At 36.4% G+C, this 13492-nt stretch overlaps 1 protein-coding gene across 1 annotated transcript in view; it reads left to right on the top strand.

Annotated features, from left to right (window-relative positions):
* The window catches only part of LOC128857343 (acetylcholine receptor subunit alpha-like), a 145104-nt gene extending 142615 nt beyond the window's left edge, over positions 1-2489 (top strand). Inside the window, exon 9 of the mRNA XM_054093056.1 lies at positions 550-2489. Within this exon, the coding sequence (XP_053949031.1) occupies positions 550-750 (201 nt within the window). The 3' untranslated portion in view covers positions 751-2489. The remainder of the gene's footprint in view (positions 1-549) is intronic.
* The last annotated feature ends 11003 nt before the right edge of the window (positions 2490-13492 follow it).

The raw sequence follows: 13492 nt of genomic DNA, 5'->3' as shown, positions 1-13492 counted from the left end.
AGATAATTCGGCACATTAACGGCATAGAACCTCAATTATGTCTCAGCGTCATCGCAAATTTGGACCATCGGATGGAGGTGTGCCGCCGCCATTTGGCCGATTTGTTATTCCATACGTAATTCAGCCATACCAATATTATCATAATAAAGAGAACTAACAATAATTTCCTAAAAAAATTGTATTTTATTCCAAATCAACACCGGCCCTTAAAACTTAACCACCGGTTTGTATAGTTTATCATTCTTTTAACTGAGCATTGCTTTGAAAACGAAAACTGATTAAATATTTGTATCTTTTAGAAGGAAGCACCTGAAATTTTCACTATAGCGCAATTCTGGGTGTGTCGTAAATATGCAGTGCATGGACTTTTTACGTACTACCCTAACGTGTACGTGTACACAATGATTTCCGTAATCAATACAGACTTTTGTGTCATTTATTCTTACCCCTTTTTTAATGTTGTTTACTCTAAAATTTGGCCAACAATTTCTATTTCCACGTATTTTCACCATTTCCCCATATGTTTTCTTTCTCTTTTGCGCGCGACAGGTCAAAGAAGATTGGAAGTACGTGGCCATGGTATTGGATCGTCTATTCTTATGGTTATTCACAATAGCCGTTGTCGTTGGTACAGCCGGGATAATATTGCAGGCGCCAACGTTATACGATACGCGCGTACCAATCGATATTAAATTGTCGGAAATTGCAACGACAACAGCGAAACCGAGCATTGCCAAACCTGTGTTATAAAAACAAATTGCAAAGAAAAAACAAAAGCAACAGCAAAACAAGGAATAATAAAACAACAAAGCTGATAACAAAGCGAGTTAAAAAAAGTTAAATAAAAATTAGAGTTAAGAGATAACAAATGCTATAAAAAACTTGTTAAAAGTAAAAATAAAAGTTAAAAAATAAATAAAAATATAAATGAAAATGATAATAAAAATTTAAATAAAATAAAAATTAAAATGGAATAAAAGTAAAAATAAAAGTAAAAATAAAAGCTAAAAAACATAAAAATTTAAGTGCAACTGAGAATGAAAATGAAAATAAAAGTAAAAAAAAATCAAGTTAAAATAAAAATAAAACTGAAACTAAATGTTAAAATACAAGAAAAAACTTAAATAAGAACAAAGAAATACTAATTGAATAATAAAGCAAAAGCGAAGCGCAGCAGCCAACTGGAGTAAATAGCATACAAAGAATAACAGTAAAGTATGGCGCGCATTCCAGTAGAGGCGGGCCTGCAATTACGAGACACACTACAACAGAAATAGCAACTAAACACGTAAGTTATTATAATATTATAAATTACTACTACTATTAAAACGAACTAACAACTACTAAAGTAATGCATACTAATACCACTACTAATATTGTAATAATAAATGATAAGTAACGACTATTGCTAAGTACGTTTGTTAGCAATTGAATAAAAGAGACATTTAACGGGTTGCTGGAAGCAATGAAGTAACAATGTACAGAATAGTTAATGCCAAATGAGAAACTTACGAGTATATTAATGATTAGTGCATAAGCACATAAGTACATAAGTACATAAGCACATACGTAAATATTTATGAGTTCAGTGAATGGTGGCAAGAGCATTGTATCACAACTACTACCGCCGGCATTATTATTATGAATCCCCAAAATCACTACCTACTATATTAGTAAATATAAAAAAAAATATAAGAAATAGCACAGCGGCAATGATTAACAGGATGGCAGCTTTTGAAATTCAAATTCTCAAGCACTGCCCCAGGTGTGCACTAGGCGTAATGTATTGAAATTGTTATATGTATTGGTGTGTAATTTATTGTAACTAATAACTAAGTCATTTATAGGTAGCAACTACAAATACAATACTGACAAGTTAACCGGCATGCGTGTGGGATTTGGTAGTAGGGATGCCAATATTAGCGATGTAAGTTGTCAATCGGATTGGTCCCGAGATTTCGTTTTCTTTAATTCAACAAGAATTTAAATGTCAAATATTATTTACCGGAATTGAAAAACTGTAATTAGAACGTAAAGTTTCTAAAGAAAAGTTAAGTTTCGATAAGCGGAAAGCTATTAGGTGCGCAACTAAGTTCTCACTGCTTTTTTTTATGAAAATACAACTTTATTCTGAACAAATGGTTACAGTGAATCATTGAAAGTATTGCCCATCGCTGACTACTACTTTTTCCCATCTTTCTGGTAGATCTCGTATACCGTCGCGGTAAAACTGTTCATCTTTTGAGGCTATCCACGGATCAAGCCATTTTTTGATGTCTTCATATGAATAGAACTGCCATCGACCACCAGTCAACCAAGAAGGTCACTAATTAAAATAAAAAAATGTATAAATAAATTTATTGACTTATTATCAACTCTTACAATTGTTTTGGGTGATTTTATATAGTGGCCCACTTTACCCGAATACCCGGGGTCACATTAACCACTATTTTTCTTTTCATCAACTTTTAAAGTGGTTTCAGTTTTTCTATATTATCCGACAAAAACGATTATATTAGGGTATATTTTGCAATAAAATGTAAACATAATCCAATATTTGTTAGAATGAAAAAAAAGATCGCTTTTTCATTACGATTATTTTGGCAGAAATTAATATCAAGGTAAAATGGTGCCCACAATACCCGACTTTACTCTATTTAAACTTTATAAAAAAATGTATTTTAATTTTTCTTTACAAAAATTTCACACATAGATGCCGATGGATAGCAATTTATCAAATTTCGAACTCCATCAATCGGGTGTTTTTACGATTTTCTTCTTTTACGCTCTGCTGACAACTGTAATGGATTTTGCAAACCTCTCACAACAACGGATTTTTTTGCTGTGCTAACTATGTCAGGTTGTATGCCTTCAAACTACGATATGCGAACGGCATGAACATAGAAGAAAACCTCTCACAAAATGATGCTAGCAAGAAACAAAAGGAAATCACTATATATCGAATCGTTAATGTCATTAAAAAGTCGATATATGTATGTATCCATTTTGTGAAATGCAAACGAAGAAAATTGGCCAACAGTTCACATCGACCAAAACCAAGTTGCTTCAGAAAAACAAAGGCAACGAGATTTGTCTCTGGGGATTGGGGAATTGTAATCTGATATAAGTATCTAAAATTAAGTGAAGCTATTGTAAATTAACGGTACCGATGAAATGCAATTGAATTATTATTTGCTTCAAAAGCGCGCAGAAAATCAAAAGTGGGAAAACAAAATTATTTTCTTTGAAGACAATGCACTATCACGTTGACGAAAGCGTGCCAAGTATGAAGTAAAATCCTTTCATGATTTATTCAGCAGTCTTAGCTCGATCTGATTACCACTTGTTTGCCTGGATGTGACACGCTTTTGTGGAGCAGCACTTCGACTTTAAAGAAAATGTGAAAAAGAAATTTCCCAATGATTGATTTGAGTAAGAAGGAAAACGATATTTTAGAGAAAGCATTCACTGATTGGCTTAGAGATGGAAAAATGTATATCTAGCAATGTAGGTGTGTTCAAAAAATTAGGTGAATTTTCATGTTTCTGAAAAAAAAATACTCATGAATTTTATTTTATCTCCTTCAAAGTAGTCCCGCTCAGCTAAAATACAGTTGTGCCAGCATTTTTTTCCAATCCTCCAAACAGTTCTGGTATGCACTTTTTTGGTATGTCCTTGAGCTCTCTCAGCAATTCGGTTTGAATCGTCTCAATCGTTGCAAACCGCCGTCCTGACATGGGTCGCTTCAATCTCTTTCTTGGGAGCAAGAAAAAGTTGCAGGAAATCTGGTGAATACGGTTGCTGAGGCATAATAACGGTGCTGTTTTCGGCCAAATAATCTGTCGCAAGCAACGATGAGTGAGCAGTTGCATTATCGTGATGCAAAATCCAGGTATTTTTTCATAATTCCGGGTGTTTTTTTTTTTTTCATATTGCTTTATGGAAACGGTGCATATCTTCAAGGTAATCCTCTTTATTTACCGTACGAACTTGTTGTAAGAACTCCTGATGCACTACGACATGGTAATCGAGGAAAACAGTGAGCAAAGTCTTGACATTTAATCGAACTTGGCCGGCTTTGTTTGATCTTGGCTCTCCTGAGCTCGTACATTGGGACGATTGGGCTTTGGTTTCAATATCATAACTATACACCAATGGTTCGTCACCAATTAAGGCCCTTTTAAACAAATCTGGATCGTCGTTGACGTCATTCAACTAATCTTGGGTGATGCTCATAATATTTTGTGCTGCCACCTTCTTAATAGATTACTCCGTAAATGTATTGATGAATGAATTTGTACAAATTCTCCAGACAGTCTAATGAAATTTCAGATCAGGCTGTTTAATGATTTGAATTAAAACATTTTGGTATTAAAATTGTTGTCCATTCTCATAAACCGTGCTAGAGCAATCTTTCCAAATAGGCAGGATTGGATCGAAGGGAAAATCTGCGCCGAAGCTTGCAACTCTGTCTTCACTGACGGTTCCAAGAAGGAATCGGGAGTCGGAGCAGGGGTTTTCTCTAAATCAGCCAATTTATCTATATCCTTTAAACTGCCGAACACTGCTAGTGTTTTTCAAGCAGAAGTCTTTGCGATTCTGCAGGCATGCAAAATGCTTAGGGAACGCGGGAGCGAGGGAGATATTAACATTTTCTCAATTCAAAGCCGGAGCGTTTGTATCCATTCGGACGATATGACCCAGCGAACGTAGCCGCTGGATCTTTATTCGCTGAGCTATGTCTATGTCGTCGTAAAACTCATACAGCTCATCGTTCCTTCACCTGCGATTTTCCCCGTTGCCAACGTACAAAGGTCCAAAAATCTTACGTAGAATCTTTCTCTCAAACACTCCAAGCGTCGCTTCATCGGATCGTCCAAGCTTCTGCGCCATACGTTAGGACGGGCGTGATGAGAGCCTTGTAGAGTGTTACTTTTTCCAAGATTTGGCGTATTGTAAATATTTGGCCGATGGTAGACTTTCCAGGTCTAAAGCCACACTGATAAGGTCCAATCAGTTGGTTGACGGTGGGCTTCAGCCTTTCACACAATACGCTTGCTAGGACCTTATAGGCGATATTTAGAAGACTACTCCCGCGGTAATTGGCACAGATTGCAGGATCGCCCTTCTGCTGAAGTTTTACTGCTGTGAAATACCGTTAGATGGAATATTATTTTGACGCATGCTTACGTTCGAGCAAAGTACAGTATTCACTATAATTATCAGAACCCTTGGATTACTAGCTCCAATATGGTTGCTGTAATAAGAAGAATCAGCAAGTGAACCAGACGTACATATACCGAATATCATCATCATCTTTTCATTTCTTTTTACAAACTATTTTCTATTCTAAATTTTTAGCCCATTTTATGTTTGACAAACATCAAAAACGTTCACGGGACTCGTTGCAGCTGAGATTCCCAATATTTCATAGATCGGTATTGGCATCCCTAGTGGATATGAATGTGCTACTCAATTCGGCTTTTCGTACACTTTTCCCTATAGAAACATCATTATTATTGCCTGCCTTGCCTACGCACTCCGCTTCCATTATTGTATTTGCGCTATGACTACCAACACAGCTACTACTTATCGCTTGTTAGTATGAGTATTTATACGGTACAATTATATGCTTATGTGAGTATTTAATTGTAGTCATATTTTGTGCTTAGTAATTTGCAGCAGGTAAACAGTTTATGTTTATGCTTATGCTATTTTATGTTTATGCTACTAAACGTAATGTTGTTCGGTTATTTATTTAGTTATTGCTCGAGATTTTCTGAAGATGCATTTTACGATATTATTTCATGCTAAAATATTGCATGCTTATACATACATACGCACGCATACACTTCTACTAATGTACTCATATACAAATATTGTATGCCTTACGGGGTAAATTATTAGAAGTCTGTCTTCCACTCAACGAGTAATGTGTCGTTGTGCTGTGTGGTTGCAAGGTACACTGCCATTTTCGGCAATTAAAGTATAGACCGCCCACAGGCTAATATTTGTGACAATGTAATTCTGTTGATAATAGCGGAAGAGCGGAAAGGGAAAATACGGAAGTTCAAGCTAGATAGACCTGTTAATGGAGGTATGCAGTACAAAAACTTCTAAGTTGAAATATGAATATACATTCTCTGGGAAAAAAATGCTGAGAATTGGTCAATAAAACACAAAATAGTTATTATGCATTCAAGTCCATGCTGTTGCCTTCACAGTAGACCTTTTTCGAATAATACCTTTATGCCAACGAATAACACCGCGCAGCTGCAAAAAGAAGAACCAGAATGCGATAAAGTGATTACGGAAGAGCTGTAGAATATTGTCACTACAAAACACAATTTTTTTTTTATGCATTGAAGTTTTACTCATTTGGCCTAAAGTTGCGTAAATTATAAAAAAACTCATACTCCACGAAATTTATTAGGTGTGCAACTAAGTTCTAGCTGTTTTTTTGATGAAAATACAACTTTATTCTGAAAAAAAGGTTACAAGTGAATCAATCGTGAAACCATCGCTGGCTACTATCATACTTTTTCCCATCTTTCTGGTAGATCTCGTATACCGTCGCGGTAAATCTGTTCATCTTTTGAGGCTATCCACGGATCAAGCCAGTTTTTGATGTCTTCATATGAATGGAACTGCTGGTTAGCTAGACCAATGGCCATCGATCGGAAAAGGTGATAATCGGACGGCGCAATATTTGGAGACTATGGCGGGTGGGGTAGGACTTCCCATTTCAGTGTCTCCAGGTAGGTTTTAACACGTTTGGCAACGTGAGGCCGACCGTTGTCATGCTGTAGAATCACTTGTTCATGCCTCACCGCGTATTGCGGTCGCTTCTCGCGCAGTGTTTGGCTCAATCACATCAATTGAAGTCGATACCGATTGTCCAGTGATGGTTTCGCTTGGTTTTAACAGTTCATAATAAATAACACCAACTCGATCCCACCAAATACATAGCATGACCGTCGCAGCGTGAATATTCGGCCGAGGCGACGACGTAGAAGCCGATGGCTGGGCAGTCCCCATGACTTTCTTTTCCTTGGATTGCTGTAATGAATTCATTTTTCATCACCCGTCACCCTTCCTCTTTTGCCGCTGGAGCAGTTGTTCACAGGCGAAAAAGCGACGTTCAACATCCCTTGGTTTTAACTCATAAGGCACACAAGTCCCCTGTTTCTGAATCATTCCCAAAGCATACAATCGCTTGGAAATGGATTGGCGGGTAGTTCCTAATACTGAAGCAAGCTGTTCTTGTGTTTGACACGTCAGCGTCTTCGGAGGTTTTTGGCCTTCATTCACGCGGACGGTCGTCAACATTAAAATCACCGTGTTTGAAGCGACGGAACTAATCTCGGCACGTTGTTTCACTTAAAACAGCATCTCCATAAACTTTTTGTAGCTCCCGATGCGCCTCAGCCGCCCTTTTTTTTGGTATGAAAGGGGAAAATCAACACTTCCCGCAATTGACGATCATTCGGCACAAAACCAGACATTTTCACAAAACTAAAAGTATACGATACCAAAACAAAATAACTAATATGTCGCATGGGAATATGAGCACTCACTGAAACAGACTCCTAAATTTCTCCATCGTGGAAGTTAAGGTTAGATTCACCTGGTTGGCTTGTACCTGGTGACTGGTCACGTATAGTCCGGTGCGGTCCATAGTGATACCAATGCGCTTATGGCCTGGAATATATAACAAATTTAGCTTACAATTCGCTGCTAACCTTTTTACTTTCTGACTCCTTGCTCTGAAGAACGATCTTGAACGTTACACTAAACGATGTAATTGCTTTAATGGTTGTCTGACTATCAGAGAATAGTTAGCTTTGGAGTTAGTCCCAGTAGTAGCAGAACCTAGCTTTACTGCCAGTGAGCTGGAGGCTTATGGAACTTCTTTAGGTCTAACTTTATACAGTATGTCCCAGCGCCTTCTTCACTAATCACTTTAGAACTGTCCCTATAAAAGTTAAGTGTAATGCATTTGGAGCTAAAGCCCTTACGCCGCCACCCGTCTTTTCGATAGTGATCTTAAACCCTTTTTCCCACTTAAAAACTGGCGCCATTTAGGGCCCATATTGGCTATATTATTTCGGTTTATTAAGCTATGCCCATAGGTCCTACATGAGAGTTCGTTTGAAGGTTTAAGTCTTCCTGCAGATTTCGCTGGAAGGTTTTCTGTAAAACAGTTCTGGCGGTGGTAAGTCGAGAATGTATTCGAGGGCCGCCGCCGTTCTTAGCGCTCCTGTCATGCGTCAAGCAGCTAGTCGCTGAGCCTATATCATAGGCGCAATATGTGAAGAGCAACCATGGTGGAACACAAAAAAAGATAGGTCAGTCTATCACTAAAATTAAGGAGAAGTGCTGAGCCGAGATAAGTGTCTTCGCTTCCGAATAAGAAAAAAGCAATGGGTTTTCGAAATTTTTTTTTGTTTTTCTGCACAATTATTCTTTGGTTTTGCTGTTCTTGTTGTTGAAATGGTTGAAATTATTGAATATTTCTACTGATATAATCCTAAGTAGCGACCAGCTCTATTTTACTACCACTGCTCTCGTGTGCTGATGTCTTGTGTCTTTTTTTAAGTCAGATCCAATTTGTGAGCAGCAAATTCTCTTTCTCGATGTCTGCGATCTCATTAATATGCTTTAAGCAAGGCTTACCGAAAGAGTGAAGTCTTGCCCTAGCTAGCCCTGAACATTCACATAGTCAATTTACATTAGAATTTTCTGCATTATTCAAATCTTATAAGTCAGAAGTCATGGAAATCTAAATATTTTATTGTATGTTTTATATTGATAACCAACGAGTGGAATTTATTGATAGTTAATATTGAAATTTAACTTCAAAGAGCAACATTCAAAGTCTATTTGTGATGTGTCCTGGATGTTGTTCCACAAATGGAGGGACCTACAGTTTCAAGTCTATTCCAAACGGCAAATATTTTTATAAGGAGCTTTTTCATGGCAGAAATACACTCGGAGGTTTGCCCTTTCCTGCCGAAGGGCGACCGCAATTAGAAAAAACTTTTCCTGCATTTTGGTCTTTCACCGAGATTCGAACCAATGTTCTCTCTCTGACATCCGATTGGTAGTCACGCACCAACCCATACGGCTACGGCGGCCGCCAGTAGCCAGAGATAAATTCACAGAAATTTCGCAGTAAACCTTCAAGCACTTATTCACTGTTAGACATTCTTTTCCTGCGATTAAACGCACTGAGAGGTATACCATTGCATGCCACACCATGACCACCCCCTCTTTCCTATCATTTTGATTTTTTATGTCCCTAGTGGGACTTGAACTTAGAATTGTTTATCGTTATGCCATGCAGAAGCACACTAGGCAGCGATGCCTGCTTAGAATACAAAAAACTTAGCTGAAAAAAACTGACTTTAATAACAAAATATGGTTAATGACTATTTTGATGAAGCCCATATTCTGATAACAGCAATAGAGGCGTTAGAAGTGATACAAAAGTGGAGTTATGTAGAACGTAGCATATTGAGCACAAGAGGGATTATGTTGGGAAATTACAAAGCTGTGCTACACCAGAAAAGTCACGCCTCCATTCATATTTACAAACACTTTAAGTAAGCACATCAAAGTGGCTCCTACTAGTAGAAGACTTCAAAAAAACAAGTCGAACGCAAAAATCGAACACAAACTGAGGGAATACCGAAATATAACAAACAAGTGGTGGTAAAGTAGCAACAATCACGAAAGTGATCATAAAAGCTTTCAAGTATTGTTGTTTCGCCCGAATTCATATGCCATAAATCAGGTATTTATGATGTAACAGCATCTAAGGCGGAAAAACGTATTGCAATAAAACACACAAATACTTCGATTGTGAAAATAAACATTGATTATACTTGTACTTATATGTATAAGTGTATGTACTTGAAGGAGATAGTAAATATGTGAAGCCAAACAATTGGTAAGCGAACCAAAGTAAGTATTTGGTTTTTGGAGGAAACCAAGTAAGTAGTTGTGAAAATTTGCTATATAGAACTCCATTAAGTTCATCAACGTCACTTAGAAATCACGTTTTAATGGCTCATATGTTTTATTGGACGTATTATTTATGTGAAGGTATCTGTGTTTTCTACTGCAGACTATCATGAAAGTTTGAAGGTATTTCTATTATTCAAGCGCTAGTAGAAATGGTAGTCGCAAATACAACTGAGTAAATACGTATAAATGTACACTTGCATGTGTAGTATGTCGGCTTGACAACAGCTGAGCTATAACTGTCTGTAGCAGAACAACCTTTCTAGATCTCCCCACCCTCTTCTCTTTTTACCCAAGTTCTGTATAAATACTAGCATGAGTGCCCTCGTGTAAGTTTGTGTACATAAAAGAGCGTAAATATGTAGGAGTGCATGTGAGTGTTTGTGTGTGAAAAGAATGAGTTTGAGTGTTCTTTGTTACACACTCTCGTATTTATTGCCATTATGTACCAATTGAGATATTTTTGTGTAAACAAAAACAACCAATGGTAGTTTTAAGAGAGCATATGAAAAAAAAAATCCAACAACGAAGCTGTCAGAGAATTGTTAAAAGCAATGATCAAAGGCAGCAAAAACAAATAGTAAAAAAATAACAAATGGAAAAATAACTTATCTTAACTATTGTAAGTTTCAAAGCCAAACTATACTAATGTAAGTTAATTGCATGTATGTTTATGGGTATGTGTGTATGTGGTGTGATTGTGTGTATGTGGTGTGTTAGTGTGTGTCTGCAAGGGGATAACAAAGTGAGTGTTTAACTAAATTAAAGGCAATAAAATGCGGCAAAACTAAAAGTAGACTATTATGACATGTGTGCGTGTGTGTGTACGAGTATTTGCTCATTGGAAGGGACGATTTAGGTACTGCACATTTGCAACTTGCAATCAAAGCATACACACATAAGAGTAAAATAAGCATGAATTTATTTTTACTTAATTTATTATTCTTTTGCAAGAATTGCTTTGTAGGCACGCCCATGCGTATGAGTAACATTTGGAGTTGTCTCCTTTTTCTTTTGTCAATATTGAGAAAATACCTTAGTTATGCAAGTCATAATTTAACTTAACTGAATTTAACTTAAACTAATCAACTTGACTTAAATTAAATTAGCGTAACATTAGCTCAACTTAACTTAACGAAACTTAACTTAACTTAATGTAGCTTAACTTAACTTAACTTGACTTTACTTAACTTAACGTAACTTAACTTAACGGAACTTGACGTAGGCTATTTTCATTAACCTCATCTTAGTTTTTAATAATTTCTCGATACACTTTTTCTCAACTCTTTCTTATTTATTATAGAAGTGTCTTCACAAAATTTCAAGTCAGAGGTGACGACGTTTTTTGCTGCTTACTTGTGAGCAAATTTGGACAATGGCAGTATAAAATATCTTCAAAATACTATTTTCTTGAATAAATATTTTATTCAACGTTTGCTTAAAACTATTTGATTTACACATTTGACATTTTTCTTATAATTATTGGGCACAATTTGTTATTTATAAAAGTATTGCTGAATACTCAAAAAAATTGTTCGCCACACAGCTACATATAAGTTTTTTTTAAGTAACTTTATTAAATGCTTCACAAATGAGTTATTATTTGGTCATATGCAGCCACAAACGACTACCGTTATCATTACTGCTCATCAAACAAGAACAAAAAGAATGCTACTGATAAGCCTATAAACATGCGAAATTGCTCTCAGTCAACATTTGGATCGAAAGGCTTAAACAAAAAACATTTAAATTCTTAATTTTAGCAAATTATATTTATTTCAAGCCGAATACAAACGACAGAAATTTTTTATAAGGAGCCTTTTCATGGCAGCAATACAAATTTGGCATTGCCTGCCGAGGGGTAGCCACTATAAGAAAAAACTTTTTCTTCATTTTGATGTTTCACGGAGATTCAAATTCCGAATGGTAGTTACGCACCAACCCATTCGGCTACGGCGGCAAATTGCAAATGGGAAAAAAGTGTACGCTCATGGGAGATGCCCGTCTAATAGAGGTGTCCGTTGGGAGAGGTTTCACTATAGATACTTGCTGAATAAATCCGCTCGATTTTCGCTACACTTTATACTGCTCTGATTGTGCAAATGTAATTTTTTTTTTGTGTTTAGTACTTTGTATTTGGTTTTTGTTTTTTTTTTTTAATTTTTTTATATTTTTTTTAACTAGCCACATCTTTCTAGGCAAGTTCGCCAAAAAATTTTGTACGCCATTGCATTGCATGCCATGTCTACCAGCTTACGGGCTAAAAGAGTTATTTTCAGGTCATTAGACTCATATTTTATGCCATCACAACCACAAAAGGAGAGAGTGCCTCCCAATCATTTTCACAAAGTACCCTTCAATTGGCTTATTAAATTTCGGCAGCAATACTTTTCACCTCTTCAAATTATTACAATATCCGCTCAATATATGAAAACCACCCAAACGCACCCAAAAAAGATATGATCTAAAAAGGGTAATTTGTTGAGTAAAAGTAAATAAAGCACGTGCAAGAAGCTTTGGACAACTTTTTACATACAACCTATACTGTATGCAAGGTGCCGCACTTGTGACACTTGTGAACTACAAAGACAGCTGCAGTATACAAACAGACAAACAATGAAGCGCGTGAAAGTCAAAATAAAGATTTTCGTCACTATGAATCTTTATTTTTTAATAAAAAAGTTATTCTCAAAAACTGATTAATTTTGCTCCACCTTGTACTTATATTTGTATGTATTTTATGTATATACATTACAACTCATACAATAATGCGTGACCACAGATGCCGGGATGCTCATAAGGCTCATGTAGGCATTTATAATTATGTAATGTAAGAAGGTATACCTCGTAGGGAAATCAACTGGTTTCGAAAACACTGCATTTCAAGTGCTTCAGAAAAATAATTTTCTTTTTTTTTCAACCAAGCCTATAAACATTGCACAAAAAGGGAATAAGGCTCTGACAATGACTCAGGGAAAATTTTACTACAGAGTAGTGGAATCTGCCAAGCGCCGCTTTTAAAGTTTACGGCTACCCTGCAATTTTTCTCTATATAGTGAGGTTAGGTAAGCCTGGTTGGCATTAACCCACGCATAGACCTTTTGATCCATAGCGATCCCAGATGGATACCAACCTCCATGAATTCCGAAAGTAGATATCATGTAGGATGTCAACGCTTTTGGCGAATCTAAGCAGAGCTGGGAGATATAGGGGATATAGTGACATGAGCCGTAATTTTTCAACAACAATTCTTATACTATATTTTAGTCCATTATACGCTTCGTGTATGTATTTGTTTCTTTTTTCATTGCCAGGCATAAACAATACCCATGAAAGGGACCAAAAATACCCATGAAAGGAATAAAAATTCACCTCACAGTATTTTAGACGAAATTGGTGAATACATTTTATATGCGCATGCTTTACAGTATCAAAAAATTGATTTTCGCAAATGCACATAGTTCTA

Source organism: Anastrepha ludens, chromosome 3, assembly GCF_028408465.1.
Source record: "Anastrepha ludens isolate Willacy chromosome 3, idAnaLude1.1, whole genome shotgun sequence".
NCBI lineage: Eukaryota > Metazoa > Arthropoda > Insecta > Diptera > Tephritidae > Anastrepha > Anastrepha ludens.
The sequence above is the reverse complement of the archived record's forward strand: the minus strand, read 5'-3'. Positions and strand labels throughout refer to the sequence as shown.